Genomic DNA, 20614 nt, shown 5'->3' on the forward strand with positions numbered 1-20614 from the left:
CGAATAAATTCAATTAAAAAAAATTAAACAAACGTGACTTACAATATGTAAATAATCTGTTTGTCTTCTAAAAAATAAAAGGAAAATTACTAAATTCCATATCTTCAGTGAAATGTCTTTTGGCAAAATGACCATTCAGGGAAATGACCATTCAGAAAAATGGTATTTCAGCAAAATGGCACTTCAGTGAAATATTCTTTGGCAAAATTGCTTCAGCAAAATGGATTTCAGTAAGATAAACTTTGGCAAAAAGTCTGGATACTAAAAAATGTGCTTTCTGCATTAATAAATAAACTTTGCAGTATTATATTATTGCTACTAATTACTAGATTCAAATTTTACAAGAACTTGAATTATCTTTTTACGAATACTTTTGTGTTTTGATGAATTAAAATAGGCTGCTTTTCCAAAATTATAAATTTTATAAATTAAGTATGCATTTCCAAACAAAATTTATTAAAAAAAAGGTATTGTATCTAGGTACAGTATTGATTTTAATTTATTAAATCTATCCAAATTTAAAAACTATTTTAATACTTTCAAGTTATTTTTCCTAAATTTGGCTGAAAGTTTTCTAAGCTTGTAAATATTTAAAAAGTATTATTATTTGGTGTGAGCATGAATTTCTTTGCGGATTACATTTGTGATCTACAATCAAAATTACTTCCAGAAGAATTAGACTCTATTCTTAAAAGTTGGGCAAATCATATACCAAAAATGCTGCTTTCTTGGTAGTTTGTAATTCTAATGCAAATCATATTGTGGCTCTTGGTAACAAAGAATTTAATATATTATCAAAATCTTTTTTAATACAATTATATCTTAAGTAAACATTGTTTTTATATTTAATTTATTTTTCATGCCCAACAAGAATATTTTATTATAAAAAACTTGTATTTTTTTCACTCAGTTTTTTTACATGGTCCATCACTATGAATCTATTGATTTCCAAATGAATTATTATTACTCTTGATTATTTCACAATAAAAATAATGATCATTATGCAATCTTTTAGAATATATTTAGTTAACAATAAATGATAAAGAAGTTAAAGGATTAATTATAATAAAATTTAATTAACTAATAATAAACAAACACCAAAGTAACAATTCGCAAATTACTAAAATTTGCTGTGGTAAGGTTTATAATAAATACCACAATAAAAATAATTGTAAAAAGATAATCTTTTACTCTCTTACTTTTTATACTCTCAATATTCTCTATGAATTTGTTTTTGAAATAAGCCTCAACTTATCTAACTTATATTTACTGAATTACAAAAGTTAACATAACATATTTAATTTCTATTTTAGATGGAAATACTACTAATATATAGAAGCCATGCATTTTTGATAATTTTTTGATTTAATTAGTAGTGTAAATTGAAATTTTACACTTGGCATATTATGAGAAATAAGTATTTCTTGATCATGTGATTTTTAAGTGTACGATACACAGAGTCTGGGGCTTAGACAAATAAATTAAACCTATTGTTACATGACAAATTTTATTATGTGGCTTTTCTTTTTCCTTGTTACTATATATACAGGGCTTTGCCTTTTGCAAATTGTTTGATTCACTTTCTCCTTCCTTTTCTTACTATTACCCTTATTTTTTTTAAAAACAATGGTTTTTAAATTATTATTTTCATTTTAATATTATTATAACAAATAAAACATTGATTAATATATTAGCAATAATCCATTAAATATGGAGAACTATATCTCAGAATATATATATAAATGTGTTAGAAACAATCTATTATGATGAAAACCAGGTCAAAATTTTAAATATATATATAGACTTTATTTTAAATAGAGAATAGTTTACTTTATTATATATACTCTTCAAAACTTACTTTTCAAGTCATACAAAACAAATGGTTCCATTGAATTTGGAGGAATAATATTGTTTTCAGCAACATTTTGTAATCCAACTTTAGCATTATTCTCATTTGGTGTACTATCAACTACTTTTTGAGGCACAAGTATTACATTTGGCATTTTGTAAAGTTTTAGAAGGATTTCAGTATCAGAAATGACTTTCTGATTCTTTAACAATCTTACAAGATTCACCAGAACTTTCAGTAAAAAATAAGAAGGAATAAAAATTAAAATCTTAATTTATTTTAAAATTATCTATTAAAATTATTGTTTCTATAAAATTATTTATTTGATAATTCTACACTCCAAGATACAACCAAGATACTATTCAAGATACCTTTTAATATACACCTCTCCTTTGATGAAATTATTCAATATTATTATAATTCTCATCTTACAAGTATTTGGGACTAAATAGTATATAATCAACCATGCTGCAGAATTAAATTTATTAGTGAATGTATTTATCTAAATGATACCTCTTCAGGATAAAAAAAGCAAACCTATATCCAATTTCCAAACCTAAATAATGGGAATGTAATCTCCTATATAAAATAATAGGATGTATTATTAATTCTTTTTATAATATACAGTATTTCTTATATTTAAATATAGCTAATACATAATGATATATTGAAATCTATTTTTATTTCCTCTTTATTTATTTTACATCATTCCTATATCATATAAAATAACATACAACCTTATACATATTAAATATGGTGAATTTCAAAAATATATCATTCATATGCACCTTTTTATTATGTTCTTATATTTTTCAGTTCAATTTTTTGACTATAATCACCAAAGAAACATAGAAACAGAACTAAACCTGTTAATAACAATCTCCTTAGTATGAAAATAATTTACCAATTTTTAATGATTATTTTGTTGAAAATTTTCATAGTTCTATCAGAAGTCATACTGTTGAATCAAGTAATGCATTGCAAATAATTCAAAAAGCAAAAATTATTGATGCTGAAAGAAATATTAATTCTTTTAAAGAATCCTTTATTAATTCAAGAAATCCAACTATTTCTGCACATGCACATACCTATTTAATAATTCACAGAGCAGTAACTGTGATGGATTTGATTGCTTAGTTTCTTCTTTATAGTATTTTTAGTTTTGTCATTTTTAAAAGAGAAAATAGGTTTACCTACAAAACTATCTCTACTTTTCCAAACTATTCAGAAAGCAAATAATATGACATTTAAATCATGTTCTATGACTTATTATGCTGAAGAATATATATGATTTCTGGCATGATAAAAGTTCAAAATTGTTAGAATGAGTGCAAGATTTTCCAATACTATCAATGTCATTGAGATTTAACAATATCTTTTAAGAAGCAAAAAACCAAAAAAAAAGAATAAACTTAATGTTTAATGATAAACAAAAAAGCAACTTTAGTAAAAAACACACTAATGTTATTTTAATGTTATTAAGGGCATATCATTTACAAAAAACATTCATCATAGAGTATTATATATTTTATTACAAATGGAACAGAATACTCAAATCTATCAAATATGGCCAGAGACTATCTTGCCATTCCAGATTTATAATACTTTTTGTTCCATGTAAAAATTTAGCTCTCTAATAATATATTAATCAATCAGAGTAGCTGATCTTGGATTGTCAAGAAAGCTTAGAGAGATTAAATTATCATAGTTTAAATTTATAATAATATTTTATAGCAACAAATGCATTCAACTATATGAACAAAATATCCAAGTCTATCAATATGGCTAGAGACTATCTTGCCATTCCAGATTTATAATACTTTTTATTCCATATAAAATTTAGTTCTCTAATAATATATTAATCAATCAGGGTAGCTGATCTTGGATTGTCAAGAAAGCTTAGAGAAATTAAATTATCATAGTTTAAATTTATAATAATATTTATAGCAACAAATGCATTAAACTATATAGAACAAAATACCCAAATCTATCAAATATGGCCAGAGACTATTGTTAATCGAATAATCATGTGACCGACGATCATGTTACGAATGTTGCAAATGTTACGAATGTTCGATATGTTTAACATATGCAACATATTGAACATAGTATAGCACATATTTAATATATTTAACATATAACACTTATTAAACATGTAGCATTTATACAATATATTAAACATGATCAGCATAGATTTTATTGTTATAAATATATGCGTTCCAAATCAATGGAAAAACAAGTAATGTGTCTTAAATTTAACAAAGCATTTATTAAAAGAAGTTATCTAATCATTGTTTATTTTTGAGTTTTGTTCTAATGTGAATCAATAATTGCGTCTGAGAGTATATGCTAGTGTATGCATTACCGTATTCGCATTTCATTTATTTTATTGTATTACATTTAAATTGATCGACAGTGATATATTTATTAATATTTTAATATACTTTATTTCACTACGCGTTTATTAACATTTATTATCATTTCTGCTTACCATATACATATACGCTTATTTTTATAAGCATTTAAGAACTGGCATAACACTATCTTGCCATTCCAGATTTATAATACTTTTTGTTCCATGTAAAAATTTACAGTGGTGAGCAAAATTATTTGGAAATATCACGTGACTTAAATCACGTGAAAATGATCACCCAAATTACACAATAAAATTGAAACACATTTAATATAAACCAGTAATACCTCTTTTATGTAACTTTTTCACATGGCACACCGTACAATTTTCTTTCCAGAGAAATGGTACAAAAAGTAAGGGTTATAACAAAAAAACAGCAACGTGAAGTAATTTTATGTTTATGGAATGAGGGAGTGTGCAATGCAAGCGAAATTCAACGTCGCACAAGTATAGGGCTCTCTACAATCTACTACAACTTAAAAAAGTTGGAGAAAACAGGAGATACGGCCCAAAAACCTGGTCAAGGCCGACCTAAGAAAATCACTGATATTGGAGCAAGAGTTATAGGTCAACAAATTAGGCGATATCCTACGGTTTCGACCAATGATTTAACTCTAACATTATTAGAAAAGGGGATAACGGTCTCTAGACATACAGTTGGAAGACATCTTCATAATTATGGATACAAAAATTCTCTTCCCCTAGCTGTTCCAATGCTTACGGCTAAACAAAAGCAAAAAAGGGTTGAGTGGGCCAAAGAACATCTTAATAACAGATGGAAACGGACTTTATTTACGGATGAGACGTCATTTCAATTGTTCAGTAATACTATTACTCAATGGTATAAAGGTAAACGACCGGTTAAGCCCATCCCAAAAAACCGACAAAAAATTCATGCATGGGGTGGTTTTTCAGCTTACGGTAAAACAAGTCTTTTTTGTTTTACTGGCATTATGGATGCCAAATATTATGTTAGAATTCTTGAAGAACAACTCCCAGAAGTTAGAGAAATGATGGGAAACAATTGGCGATTTCAACAGGACAATGATCCTAAACATACGAGTCATTTAGCAAAGAATTTTCTTCAAGAAAATGTTCCAGCTGTAATGGATTGGCCAGCCAATAGTCCCGACCTAAATCCCATCGAAAACTTATGGGCATTGACAAAGAGAAATGTGGAAAAAAGACAACCTAAAAATTTGGATGAATTAGAATTATTTATGATTGAGGAATGGCATGAAATTTCAGATGAAATTATAAATAATTTGGTCAGGTCGATGAAAAAAAGATGTGAGGAAATTATTAGGGTAAATGGAGAGAGAATAAATTTTTAATTATATATAATTTTATTTCATAATATTGTACTTTTAAATAAACCAAACTATTTGCAAATACAATCACTGGTTGTTGAGTAAATTCACTTTAAAGTTTTCCAAATAATTTTGCTCACCACTGTAGCTCTCTAATAATGTATTAATCAATCAGAGTGTCTGATCTTGGATTGTCAAGAAAGCTTAGAGAGATTAAATTAACATAGTTTAAATTTATAATAATATTTTATCAACAAATGCATTCAACTATATGGAACAAAATATCCAAATCTATCGAATATGGCCAAAGGCTATCTTGCCATTCCAGATTTATAAGATTTATAATAATTTTTTTTCATATAATAATTTAGCATTTTAGTTATCTATTAAAATGTTACGATTAATGTAAATGATTTTTAGATTTCTTAATTTATTTGTTTTTTTTTATTACAAAATGTTTAAATAAAACTTTTATAATTAATTCTCTACCTTTATTTTTATATTTAAATTTGCAAAAAAATTGAATTTGTTTTAAGTTTTAAATTTTCTTACGTATTTAGTAATGATTAATTACTAAATGTTCCTATCGTCACTATTTTCGAACTGGTGTGTTCTGCGAATTGCAAATCGAAACATAAGATACACAAAAAAATAAAGATAAAATACTTATAAAAATTAATATATTATAAATAATACGAAATTGGAAACTCGACAGTGATTCTCACTTTCTGTGAGTTCGAGATTAATTTGTGATTTTGGTCTTAAATTTAACTCGAAATTTTTTTATCGTTTCTCTTGTAGAACCGACAAATGTTAATAAAAGATTTAACCGTACTAAACTATGGCGAGCCGCATTAATTTCGGTTAGGATAAGTATTATTCTATTTTATTATCTTTTTTTTAAGTTGATTCGTAAAACTTTATTAATTTTATTATAGACTGCCGCTCTAAGTGCCAATTTAGTGGGAGCTAATAGGGTTAATTTTGATTGATGGTGAATGGAAACCAAGATAGGTGCTATTTAATAATATTCCGAGATCTACGCAAATATTCATTTCTATTTTTTAATGTTATTAGTCATGCGGAACAAGCCATTGGCAGGGTAAACAAAATATAGTTACTTGTGAATATTGAAAGTTTGATTTTGTGGTTATTTATTTTTTCTTAACTTAGACATACCGATATGATCTGTATTCGTTTATTGATTGTATAACGGCTGAAACATTTGAAGATAAATTATTCAACAATTCAGTGCATAAAATGAGATTATCGTAAGTTTATATACTAATTTTATCCTTTTTTTTAAGCAATTAATTCTCAAATTTAATTATTATGTTATATATATAGTCGAGTGGTAGATCAGAAAAATCCAGAGAGAAAATTCACGAGAGAAGATCTTAACGCGAGAATGTTTATCGCACCCGATCCTAATACGAAGACTAAACTACCAGAGCATATTAACTATGAAAATGATGTACTGGTCATTGTTACTAAAAAGTACTTTTTTATTATATTTTTTCTTTGCCACATTATGTTGTTCTTTTTACTAACGCCAATATAAAATATTTATGTAAATTATATGATGTCGTAGTTAGCCGAAAAACGGAGCCGAATTCCTGATTGCCGATCATCCGGACCCGGTTTAATCGTAGAAAATCCCTGGAATTCCACGACAATCTACGCCTGAGCAGGGTCCGGATCACGTTGCGGCTAATTATTTTTCGACTAACTACACCATTATAAATTAATAAAAATTAAGATATCGAAATAATATTATTGATATTCAGAGGGTTGCGTCTTTCTTTATTGATGATTCTTAAAATTTTAATGAAGAGGATCAAAGATATGCTCAGCAATTATTAATTGTGCAAAATTACAAAAATTAATAGTTTTTGTGACATGACACACTATTTTGTAAATCCATCTAATTAATAATTTACATTTGGGCATATTGAATGAATTTTTTTAATATACGTTTAAATATGACTCATAAAAGAACAAAAGCAAATTAAACGGAGTTTTAGGTATTTATAATCTTAATTTGGAATCAATAGATCACATGATCAAATCAATCGGTCATTAGGACCTAATGGGGTTAAGATATCCGCATCCGACATCGATCTATACTCTATAAAAACTATAAAGACATTTAATCGACTAACAATAACACAATAACATTGACGATCATTTCATTTATTATAAAAGCCAACCATTCAACCATTCGCAACTTTATAATTTTTTTTTTTTTTAACAGTTTGATTTCGACAATGGAAATACCAAAATATAACGGAACTTGCCATCCTAATGAATATGTTAAACAAATGCGTGCATATTGTAAAATAAATCGAATTACGAGTGAACTTGATATACTTGAATTATGCATTTTAATGATAAATTCAAGTATTTATATTCCGGAAGACATTTATAATTTGGATAAACTTATTAAAGTACTTAGTTCACATCCAACCTTTAGCATTTTTAAAGATTCCTGTAAAAAAAAATTACAAGTAATGAAATATATTCCCGAGAAAGAAGGAAATTACACTGCAACATTCCTTGCCGATTTTCGTTCACTTTGTAATGATGCGGAAATTTATGATCATAAAGAAATTAAAAATTTACTTTTTAATACATATTATTCATCAAATGAATTCCCAAGAAATGAATTCTCAAGAAATGAATTCTTGAAAAGTGTGAATGGTGTTAATTCGAAAGATAAAATATTTAAAGCGTTTAGCGATGTTTTCTTTGACGAATTAAAAGTAGTTAAATATGGTTCTTTAATTACTTTAAGACATGTTTTAACAGGAAAATATTTATCTAGTTGTAAAATGAAATACGAAACAGGTTCTAAACAGCAATTAGTATGTATAAAATTTTTTATTATTTAATTTATTATTACATTATTCAATTTTACATTTTTTATTTTAGGTATTTGCTGGTGAAAGAACCAATGAAAAATCAAAATTTTCATGGTTATTAAATTCTTGTAATTCTTATCAAACTGATAAAATATTTTATGGCGATGACATATATTTAACTAATAAAGCAACTGGACATGAGCTATATATAGAAAGATTTTATAAATCTCCAACTGGATTTACAGAAGGTAATTTATTTATTACATAAATATTATTTAGTATTAATTATTAATTATTAACTAATTATTTTGTATTTTATAGTACATTGTAGAAGTGATTATTATTATTCCGCTTTACGTTGCAATACAACAAAACATAATAATACACCCTACGTGAAGACCGGTGATATAATTACTTTAAGAAGTTCAGATTTTTCTTCGGATTATTCCAATGAAACTGAGAACTTTGATTATCCAGATAATTATATTTTATCTAGTCATAATTCCAGATTTGGAATTGGGAATAGAACTTTTCAAGAAGTCGTTGGACATAAGGGAAGATTCACTGAAAATGATGAGGTATTTTATATTTAATAATAATAATTATTATTATATAATATATTTTTTTAATTTATTAAATATCTGATTTTAATATTTATTTTATACAGTGGCAAATTGAATTTATTGAAAATAATTATAATATTTAGAAATATTTTCATACAAAACAAATTAATTTATTAACTTAATCATATATTTATATAATTATTTTACTTACATATGTATTACAAATCATATCATTAGAATAAAAATTAAAATTATTTTTTAAAATTATTTTTTACCTTTTTTTTTCTCAAACTTTTTAAATATGGAACTACCAAAATATACTTATATCGTTCATCCTGAAGAATGGTTACAAATTTGTTATTTAAGAGAAATTAAAAATAAACAAAAAATTTTCAAAAATTGTAAACTATTAAATCATTTAAATTACATACCATTTTTTTACAGTTTCTTGTAAATAAAATTTTAATCAATGAAATATTATGAAATTTTACTTCTATATTTGAATGATCTTTTATCATTTATAATAATGCCGAAATTACACTCATTCAAGCGAATATTTTAGGAGTGATTTTTGAAAGAGTAGATACTTATTTAGTAGATGAAATATTTAAAGTATTTTAGTGAAGTTGTATTAGATGATTTGCAAATGTTTTATTTTATTTTTTTTCTTTTTAATGTACGTGATACTTTATTTAACGATGAATTCATGTCATACAAATACGGCCACAGACAAGGGATAAATAGGTATATCGTGTTTCTATAAAAGTATTAAATTGTTTTTCGCACTGAATTATAAATGAAGTGATGATAGTTCCGACTTAATATTATTAATACTCTTGATTTTATATGTAAATTTATGGAAAAGTTAAAAATATTAGATTACTATTTTTTGACGATGGTAAACGTTTTAAAAAAAATATATTCAATTTTATCGAATATTTAATGATTCTCGATTATGTAGCATAAATATTTATAAATTGTGAATTATCATAAAACATTTAAATTTGCAAAAGAATTAACAAGTGGTATAAAGTGCTTACATACGTCGAGATTTATAATCTTCAAACACATGATAATTTTTCGCTTTGTACAATGTTTTAGATCGTGAAAATATCATTAAAATAGCTGATTTAATTTAAATAGGATAAAATGAACCATGCTTTGCATACGTTAATCTACAATAGAGTATCATTTTTAGAAAGAAAATATTACAAAGACAATATATTTTTGTAAAGCATCGTATATGTAATGATTTCATCACAATCCAGAATCATTTTATCAATGAATAATTGAAAGCGACCTTTCCTAATAAATATAAAAATTATTGGAAATTACAATTGAGCTTAAGACATCATTGTAAAGAGGTCATAAGGTTTGCTCAAATTTTGTAGATTATTCCTTTTTTGATAGTGCCGGCCAGAGTTTATAGACATTATCGTAATTCCGGCCCTGAAAAGTTGCTTATTTTTAAATCTCGCATTCTTTTATATGTCTTTTTACGAAAATAATAAAACTAACACAAGATGACAAGAATAACATCGATTTCATTTTCCGGTGATAATCTATATAAATGTCTTCCGATCAGCAATAATGTAAAATTGTATAAGAAGCCCGATATACTGTAGTACGTTGTAGTGTCATAATTTATATTAACCCACTCGTAATAATATGTGGCGCAGTATTGAAATAATTAATGATCTCATGATGTAGATCAAAACAAATCTAAATCATAGACCCACATGGTGATAAAGGAGTAACTTTTAGGGGAAATTTAGGGGGTTCTTACGTTCTTGCATTCTTAGATTCTTACATTTAATTAATCTTTACATTATAATTATTTTCACAAAGTAATACTATTTAACCTAGTAAATTTTATATTTTATAACCCAGGATTCATGTCTTATATTTTAATGTAATAATAAACCAAGCAACGCATTTTATTTAATAAAATTCTTATTTTATTTAATTTTAAATCAACGTCACTTGTCGTAGAAAAAGGTGGCAACTTTTCTCGTATAGCAACGTACTTAAAAAATTGAAAAAATGAATAGAGAATTAAGAGGAATGATGATTATTGTAATCGAGTCAATTATCAGGATTGTATCCTCAGTTTTAGGTGATTATATTTACAATAATAAACCTTAATATATTAGAAAATAACTAAATATCTCAATAAATTATATTCTTATTTGTTATTTGTTAGCAACCTATAATGCTATCACAATGACTGAGAGTCCTTACGCAATTTTTGATCTTATGTAAGTATCAAATATAATAATTCGTACTTTTGTTAAATCATTTATTTTTTTCTTAAGAACTGAATTTAATCATTAATATGACATAATGCATTATTACATACTTAAAGTTGGATTGGTGTAATGTGGGTGCACATTATTTTATATATTATTGGATACATGTACCGTAATCCAAATATGAATATAAGAAAAATGAGGTAAATGTTAAGTTCATTATGATTTTTAAATAATATCTGACATTTAATATATTTTAATTAAATTTTTTAATGCTGTAATATCAGAACAATTTCTATCATGTTAATGATATTTTTTAGCGGATGCGAAGTAACACTTGTAGGTGAGTAAATTTTATCAAAATCAGTTTGAGTTGAAATTTGAAATTCTCTCTAAAATGAACACCTTTTTTTTATAAATTATTAGTTTTAACAGCTAGTTTAGATAACATAGTTATTATAATTGATAGTGTTTTAAAAATCATTATAACTGGATGGGGTTTATTTAAATTCATTCTCACTATTTGTATCTTAGTTTATACCTCAGCTAAAAGAAGTGAAACACAACCGTTAATAGCAGAAATAGGAATAAATGAAAGTAGTAATAGAGAAATTGAAAATATTTGAAAATATTATCATTTGATTATACTCCTATCCATTCTGATACAAAAAACAATTTTTTTTTATTAAATTTCTTTGATAAAACTAGGTGATTGGCTAAATATTATTTTTCAGAATTTGTATATTTAAATGCTTGTTGCACACGTCATAAATGATATTTTCAGTATCATTAATGGTTACGCCGGCTTAGAATGTCTGTTGGCATCGTTATGTATGGAATATTCTGCCAATGAAAAATCTCTTGAATTTGATAAGTCATAAGTGGAATGAACTTTTCACAGAGTTTCAGTCAGATCCAACGAATCAACAGATTAAGGCGGTTAATCATATTGAAAAATACCTTTCAGATTCTATATATTCAGTTTTGTAAAAGGACAAACCATCGCAATGAACCCACAATAATGATATATGAACCTAATACGTAAAATTCAGATTTCATGTATATTCAGTAAATATAAAGAAAAGAACTGTATTTTTATATCTACCGGCGTATTTAATTATTATTATTATTCCTTATACGCTGCACAAGTTACTCTATTTACAAATTACAGAAATATTTTGCTAACGAAATATATGCATATTTTTTTCGAAAAGGATTTAAATCTATAGTTCAAATTTTGAAATTTAATTTGGTGAAAGAAAAAAATGTATTGGATGAGAAAATATATACAATGTTAATGGTAGACTCTTTTATATTCTATGTTTATATAAATCTTGCTAAAGCTAATACAAACGCGTTCTAACTTTATATATTTAGTTCTTTTCTTGCTAATAACTTAAACTTAAGACGATTATACATATTTAAGTAGTAATCTTTCTGAAATTGTAAAATACAAATGCGAAAAGCTCAAATATTCAATTGTGTCATTACTTAAGCAATTAAAATGATACTATATATCATACTTAATTCCACAATCTATATACACATTTCATAATCGCACGCGCTTATTTAATTGATTCTGCATATTATAATAGACAATTGCTTTTAGCCTTATTTCTACTTTATGCCAATTTATAATTTCCATCACTCTTCAATACCTTTCCTTGGAATCAGTTTAATATAAATATCATTTCTTGCCATTAAAATAAATTTTTCATCTCCACTAACTCTATTTAATGGCATGGCTAATTCAACATGAAATCTTTGCATAATAAGACATACCATTAATTTAATCTCAACCATTGCTAATTTTTCCGCCGGACAAATTCTATCCCCAAATCCAAATGGACAATGATTGAAAGGTGCCTTAAGTTGATTAAAAGAGGGTTGTGATGCATCAAATTTTTGTGAATCGCACTCAATATGTATATCTTCGTGAGTTACTGTTATCGGATAAAGTACTACAGTGCCCGCCTGAAGATTAAGTGGATCATTCATTGTTTCTAAATCCGTATTTTTTTCAAGATAACGAGACAAGATTGGAATTGGAGGACATATTCTCAACGATTCCTTGATAACTTGATTAAGAAAATTAAGGTTCAACAAATCTAAATATTTTTAAAAAAAAATTGATTTAGTTTAAGATTTGTGAATTTATTAAAAAATTTCAGGTACATATGAAGTTAATCATTTAATGAGCAACAAAAGTAAGAAATTACATACCGTGATATAATGGTAACTGTCCTTTCAAATTATAATCGATTTCATTTTGAATTTTGGTTTGAACATTCCGGTCTTGTGTTATGCAGAAGATGGTCCAGGAAATTGCAACTCCCGTCGTAAGATATCCACAAGTTAAGAATAATGACATGATATCCTTGATCTAAAAATAAAAAATTTTTAACGATTTTTCAAATGACGAAAAAGAATCAAACAAGGATGGGATCTGGGACGGTACCTTTTCATCTTCAAAATTTTTACCGGTTTCAGGATCTTTTTCTGAAACTAAAAGATCAAGTAAATCTTTTCTTGGTGGTAATATAGTATTATTCACACCTTGAATAGTACTTGCAATAATCCTTTTTTTCTCATCGATCAAAATGCATAAAACCTGAAATAAATGTTTGATAGAATTCTGAATCTTTTCGTCCCGTAAATTACTTAGCACATTAAATTGTTTATCAAATAAGCCATTGATAACATCATCGTAAGCTTTTTTGTAAGCTACTAGATCAAAATCTTGTGGCAAATTTACACTATAATTTAAAACATATTGAATTAAAAAAAGTCTTTAAAAAAAAATTAAGTTTTTAATTAAACATTACCCAAATAAAGCTTGTATCGTTGCCTTTAGGGAAAATTCGAGACCTTGATCTTGCATTCTGACAACATTTTCATGTTTTAAAACAATACTTTTTTCCCAATTATCAACGATTTCAACTCCAAAATTTCTCATATCATGATACTTGTCTATGATAACTAAATCAGAACAATTCATTTAACTAGTTTCATAATGAAAAATTAATAAGTAGTCAATAAATAATATAATAATTTACCATCAACAGACAGGGCAGGATCGAAAAAACTCCTATATATTTTAGCTCTATCAGCACTAAAAACATACAAATTATCTTTACCCCAAATAGGTTCAAGAAATTTGTACATATTTCTAGGCCTGTCACCAATATTAAGACTTGATCTAATAGTCATAGGATCAATAACAGAAATGGTATTTATCAAAGGTAAATCTGTTAAAACACGTCCATGCTTAAGATGTTTTTTACGTAAATAAGGTATCAAGCCAATCTTTTTAACTTTATCAGGAATATGGTCTGGATGACAAGATATTAATAGTTGTTTAGTTGGGATATTTTTTACATTTTTAACAGGGGATTCGGTAATTTTTTTATCGCTAACAATAATAGCAGGAGGAAATGAAGGTGGATAAAAAGTTTCATAGAACAAATATAGATATAAAGCGCTAACAATGATTATAACGAATAAACCGGAAAAAGCTAAAAAGTCTTGTAAAGTGATTTGTAAGAAAGTCATTTTTTTTTTGTTATTATAAAAAAAATTGAAGAGAAAAAGAAATGATTCTATTGTGTGAGAATAAATTGCAAAAAAAACAATCAGTTTATGTAAAATCTTACCATGTCACCGCGTGATGTTTATGTCACATATTCACGACTTCACGTGATGACGCGTTTTGTTAAACATATTTGTCACCGAATAATATATCACCACTATATCACCGGTGTATCACCTGTGTAACTTGTGACGGGCAAAACCAATGAGTTCACCAGAGATCTACGTACAAATTTTCGAAAATAATGACGAAAATTATCAAACTTTTTCTAAGTAAATTGTACAACGATCAATATAATATAATCTTCAATAAAATGAAATGATGATTTGATACGAGATTTGATTTTTCGGCAAGTATTGAAAATGAATTAGCATGTTGACACATGGAAAATTTACATGGACTTGTGAATAAGCTTTTCTCAAATTTGGTGATGTTCAATGTGAAAAGATCAATAGATAATTTATTGCTGTTGTACAGCCTTATGAATTCCACTAATAAGGATATATTAACATCACTCATGTTATTTATTATTTGTTTATGATATAAAAGTTATGTCATTCAATTTCTGGGATTCTTAATTCAAAATAATATCAACCACGTTCAATTTTTTTACAAATTGATATCGATATACTGATATTCGTTCAATATACCGATAATTTTCCCATTATATTAGATAAAGTAAATATCGTTATGTCGGAATTTAATTGACCTTTTGAAAATAATATACTTTTTACTGAAATTTTTTTTTTCAAAAAAAAAAATTTCATTTTATTATATCTTTTTAATTTCATAACTTCTTGTTTTATCTTTTTTAACAGTTGTTCTAAACATAAATTTTTAAATTATGCCTAAACTTTAGATATTTATCTGTTATTGATTTTTAAAATAAAAAAGTACTCAACAAATGTTGAATTTTCTTTATTATACAAGAAATTTGGAAAATTAAACCATTTTAATCTTTTTAATACAATGAGGTAAAATAATATGAACCATAAATATTTATAAACAAGGTTTACTTTAATTAACAATAAATAAATAATGTACAAGTATTGGTATAGTTCAAATTAAAAAAGAAAAAAATAATTGTTTGATCATATTTCCCAAGATTTAGTATTCACTTTAATCTCCCTTATATGACAGATCATCCGTGAATGGTAAATAGGTTGATTAACCAATTTTTAAAACCATTTCGATGCCACCACAGGTTGATCAAACTTTGGTGACTAAGTATTTGTGGTGTTAAAGGTGGTATTCCCATCAATTTTGCAACAAACTCAACACAGTAACTATTCGTTGAGTACGCAGACTGTAATCCGGCAACGACTATCAAGATCGCAGCTCCAACACCACCCAATGCTCAGATGAGATAACCACGCATTACAAATATTCCTACGAATGTTGCTACACAAATTGATGTATATACTATAATAAGAAACCACCCAACAGCAGGTTCAAATTCAACACAGTTAGTATAATCAACATTTTTCCAATCAGTTATAATAAATCCACATGTAGGTAATTTTGTAGAGGCATGAATATTTTCTCGAAAACTGGCCAAACACATCCTATCATTTATAGCATCAAACGGAAACCACTATTCCCACACACGAACTATACCCCATAGCATTGTCATGAAAGCAACTATTAGTGCCAATAATCTTGATATTTCTTCGTATCGATGGTAACGATCATATATTTGATTTGATTCTCTATTTTGATCATCATCTTGATGATGTGATTCTTCATCTGTGTACTGAGGACTTTTTCCCCTGATCGTTTTAAAGAACGTTTTCCACCTGCCTCTAAATCCTTTTCTTCCATCTTCACGGGTAAGTTTAATAATATTAAATCCAATTGTCAAAGGTAAGTTGAAAGGCATATTAAATGCCACACTCATTGGACCTAAGTACACGTCATAGAGATATTACACTACTTATAACAGCCCATAATGCTGACACAAGACTGAACCTGTTCCACTTATACGTTGGATACAGCATTAACATGTTGAAAGCTAGGACAGTTACGCTTATTGGCCACGGAGTAAGTTGGCTATTTTCATGAGGTATTAATACATTGCCTCTAAATGCGACTCCTTTAAAGTATGATCCACTGTTATCTGGATACATTATTAGGATAATTATTTAGTAGTATTTTTTCGATAAATTGAACATTGATTCCTTAATTATGAATTGAAGTTTATTTAAGTTATTGTCATATCATTAGTTCCGCACGTAACCAGACAATTATCACAGATTGACAATCTTATTTATAATAAAAATAATGTTAATAAATAGTTCTCACATAATAGTTTCTTTAATTAAGCATTATCAATTAAGTTTGAGTTTTCTCCGCTAATTTTACAATTACATCATAATTATTAGCTTTCACGTTAGTTTTATGATTATAAAAATTTCTGTACATTCTTAAATTGATAATATTGGCATTTTGATTTAAAAAAAATTTTTTTTTGAGAAACGATAAACAAACCAAATTAAGAAATATATTCAAAACCTGTTAATCCTGTTTATTTATCTCTCTCTTTCTCGATTTGGAATTATTAAAAATAAATCAGCCATGCATAAATCATGCCGTGACTATTTCCTAAAAGAGAGTATATTTTTAGCCAAATAAAAACATAACTCATTATAAAAAGTAGAATCAACTTATTTTTAGTATTCAATCTTTTTTTTTTTATTTAGTCGGTTTCTTTGTTTGTTGCTTATGCAAATAATATAATATAATTAATTATTTAAATACTTTCAAAAAAATCATTTTAATATCGTTTTTGATATCATAATGATATCATAATATAATTTTATTGTTATGATAAAATGATAATTTTAACAATGTACCTAGCTACGATAATCTTAAATAATATCAAAACGAGATAATTAAGATATTTTATAATGATATCTTATCAATATCATATTAACGACCAATATCATTAGAATTTTTTATAATTATACCGAATTGACCTCGAATGATAGCCCCATTGAATTTCTACTGGTTAATTAATAATAAATAAATATTATTTGTATGTTATTAGACTGGGCGTCAGGCATTTCTGATATTTTGACGCCCAGTTAAATAACATACTAATATTAAAAACTACTTAATACCAATAAATAACTTGTAACCATAATTTATAGTTAACAGCTTTCACAATGCTAAACTTTTTTTACCGTTTCACAAGAAAAATTCCAGCCGATCTGAATATAATCCGTCTATGTATTGTATTCCTATTTATATTAACGATTTTTAATAGTATCTAATATAAGTAAGTAATCACCGGGGGTGATCATCATCGTTGGCCAGAATTATCAATTTTTACCGGAACTATATTTTTTAATGCTGGTCGATCGTCATAATTTCAGTCACCGGCGATCATCTCCCTCCGGTGATAGTTAGCAAAATTCTATAAGTAATATTGTAAGATAAATTTTTTTGAAAAAAATAAAAAAAAATAAAAAACTCTTGACAGAATATTCTAATATAATTAATGATTTTTACAAATCATCAAAGATTTTTTTGACAGTAAAACCAGTACAAGAATTAAATTTTTTTTTTAAAAAATCACAATCTTTACAGCAGCAGCATCCATGTAAATAATCCGTTATGAATAAATTATTTTTATTTGGTATTGATAGCGGCGAACTGGAACGATGATCTTAAACTAATTAAGATAATTGTGCGACAGTGGAACTAATCACGAGTGAATATAGAGTGTATGTAGTTCTTCGTTACTCCGGACTACTGTAATTATTTAAAGATCGAAAATTTGTCTATTAGTTTGCAATATATTATAATATAATAAATTACTTTAAATAAATTACTACGCTTATCAATCAATAAAATATTAATGCTCATCAAAGCTCAAGAATTTTAATATTGTATTATGTTCAGTTATAAAGTTGCACAATAGACCAGTTCACATCGCAGAACTTCAGCAAAAGCTGGTAACCATCGGCATCGCTGTACTACACATACCAATACCGCCATCACCAGCCACCATGTACAAGAATGGAAAGGGAGAGATAGGGCAAGGATTAAGGCAATGTAGTAGGATAAGGGTGAAAGAGAGAAATTAGATGAAGAATTAGGGTAAAAGATTAGGTCAGAGTAAAGAGAAAAAATGAATGAGTTTGATTAAAAAAAATAAGAAAAAATCGTATATTATTTTTTAGTCGTATAAATTAGTCTGTATTTGAAAAAATCTTGTACAGTATATGAAAAAACTCGTATATCGTGAAAAATAATTTATTTATCATTTGAGATGTGCAAGCTTTTTTTCATATTCACAATTATAACATGTTAGACTTCTATTTTCTAACTAAGAGAGAATACATATAGTTGAGATATTTGCTACATAATTTATTGTCAGGCTAAATACGTTTTAAGAATTCTTTATTAAAAATAACAAATAATAAATAAATGAGTTTCGTGTTGAGTGTTGATAAATTAAATTTTAAATTACAACTAGCAGTGACATGTTGTTTCGCACCAGGACCAATCAATAAATATTGATAAATTATGTGCTTTTAAAATATATAAGCAGATCATTTATCGGTATTTTTTCAAAAAAAAATTTTTAGAGCTAAAAGGCTTTATTATTTTTTTTTGTTATCTACCAACAGTCCAACGGATCAACTTTTATTTACAGGGGTGTTCTCAAACAACTCAAATGATAAATTGATAAGTGATCTGATCAACCAAAAAAGTATCAGTAAGGTTCAAAGAGTTTTGAAAAGCTTCCTATTTTAATTAATAACAAGCAAGCTAAAACCATTTTTTTCTTCAAATGATCTCAATGATTTTCTATTGACAGAAAATTCTTGATTATCATTTAAGTTTATATTATTTCACTTTTAACGCAAGAAATTTTTAATAGCCTTTTAACTTTTACTCAAGCCATAATTATCATAAAAAAAAAATAAAAAAACCTGTTGCTTAATGCCAAGCTATAAAAAAGATATTCTCTGTGATACTTGAGCATAAATAACATTACTATATCAAATTGAAGGAGACCTTTGGGCGATATGATTAAATCTGCAATGCTTATAATGTCTACAAGAAGTTCAAGATGCCAGTCTATAATTGCAGAAATTGGTAAATATAGTGCAACTATATAATGTAAATATATAACTATAATAAGAAAAAATTAATAATTATGCTCTACTTCGTTACTATTTAGAACTAAAAGTCTGCATTGACCACTATTTTACAACCCAGCCCAGCCCGCACTTGGAAATTACAGCTGTTTTCATAAGACCTAGGACAAAATAAATTTTTGAACCTGACCCACCGATCCAGTTCAGTTGTTATTTATATCAGGATCATGTGCCCAGCTAAAAATACCGGATCGGCGAATCGGCGGATCGGGTTCAAAAATTTAGTTTGTCCCAGGTCTTATGAAACCAGCTGTAACATAAAGTGCGCGGCCCGGCCCGGCCCGGACTTAAAATATTAAAAACCCAACCCGCACCGGACCCGGGCTTTTATTATATCATTTTGTTGTAAAAACAAAAAAATCGGCCAACTTAATTTTGGCCAGTTTAATTTCGGCCGGAATTAAGACGATTTTGGCCAGAATTACGAAAATCTGGGTTCAACGAAAATTCATGTACCGGCCCGGACCCAGCCCGGGTGAATTTTGAAGAAAGTTTGCCCGCCCAAACCCGGATTAGGGTCCGGGCCAGGTTAGGGTTTCCGGGTTCCGGGTCCCGTTTGTAGACCTCTATTTAGAACTATCTAATCGTCATCAAAAATCTATATATCTTTTA

General features: G+C 26.9%; 5 protein-coding genes across 5 annotated transcripts; 2 read left to right on the forward strand and 3 right to left on the reverse strand.

The window, feature by feature from the left end:
- Positions 1-7839: 7839 nt before the first annotated feature.
- Positions 7840-9139, forward strand: OCT59_001758 (uncharacterized protein; the record flags this gene model as incomplete). The annotated part of the gene is made up of 4 exons (XM_066144057.1): positions 7840-8436; positions 8504-8681; positions 8755-9011; positions 9101-9139. The coding sequence occupies 4 exons, from the start codon at positions 7840-7842 to the stop codon at positions 9137-9139; spliced, it is 1071 nt and encodes a 356-aa protein (XP_065995257.1).
- A 1900-nt stretch (positions 9140-11039) lies between these two features.
- OCT59_001759 (uncharacterized protein) lies at positions 11040-11871 on the forward strand (the record flags this gene model as incomplete). Its single annotated transcript, XM_025329988.2, has 5 exons — positions 11040-11112; positions 11200-11254; positions 11362-11448; positions 11533-11588; positions 11672-11871. The coding sequence occupies 5 exons, from the start codon at positions 11040-11042 to the stop codon at positions 11869-11871; spliced, it is 471 nt and encodes a 156-aa protein (XP_025187399.1).
- A 1018-nt stretch (positions 11872-12889) lies between these two features.
- On the reverse strand, positions 12890-14797 carry OCT59_001760 (uncharacterized protein; the record flags this gene model as incomplete). The annotated part of the gene is made up of 5 exons (XM_025313410.2): positions 12890-13353; positions 13469-13628; positions 13704-14001; positions 14071-14224; positions 14302-14797. The coding sequence occupies 5 exons, from the start codon at positions 14795-14797 to the stop codon at positions 12890-12892; spliced, it is 1572 nt and encodes a 523-aa protein (XP_025187400.2).
- A 1394-nt stretch (positions 14798-16191) lies between these two features.
- Positions 16192-16398, reverse strand: OCT59_001761 (uncharacterized protein; the record flags this gene model as incomplete). Its single annotated transcript, XM_066144058.1, has 1 exon — positions 16192-16398. One exon carries the CDS (start codon positions 16396-16398, stop codon positions 16192-16194), a length of 207 nt encoding a protein of 68 aa, XP_065995258.1.
- A 30-nt stretch (positions 16399-16428) lies between these two features.
- Positions 16429-16731, reverse strand: OCT59_001762 (uncharacterized protein; the record flags this gene model as incomplete). The annotated part of the gene is made up of 1 exon (XM_025331463.2): positions 16429-16731. The coding sequence occupies one exon, from the start codon at positions 16729-16731 to the stop codon at positions 16429-16431; it is 303 nt and encodes a 100-aa protein (XP_025187401.2).
- Positions 16732-20614: the final 3883 nt, after the last annotated feature.

The sequence above is a fragment of the Rhizophagus irregularis genome, chromosome 10, assembly GCF_026210795.1.
Source record: "Rhizophagus irregularis chromosome 10, complete sequence".
NCBI lineage: Eukaryota > Fungi > Glomeromycota > Glomeromycetes > Glomerales > Glomeraceae > Rhizophagus > Rhizophagus irregularis.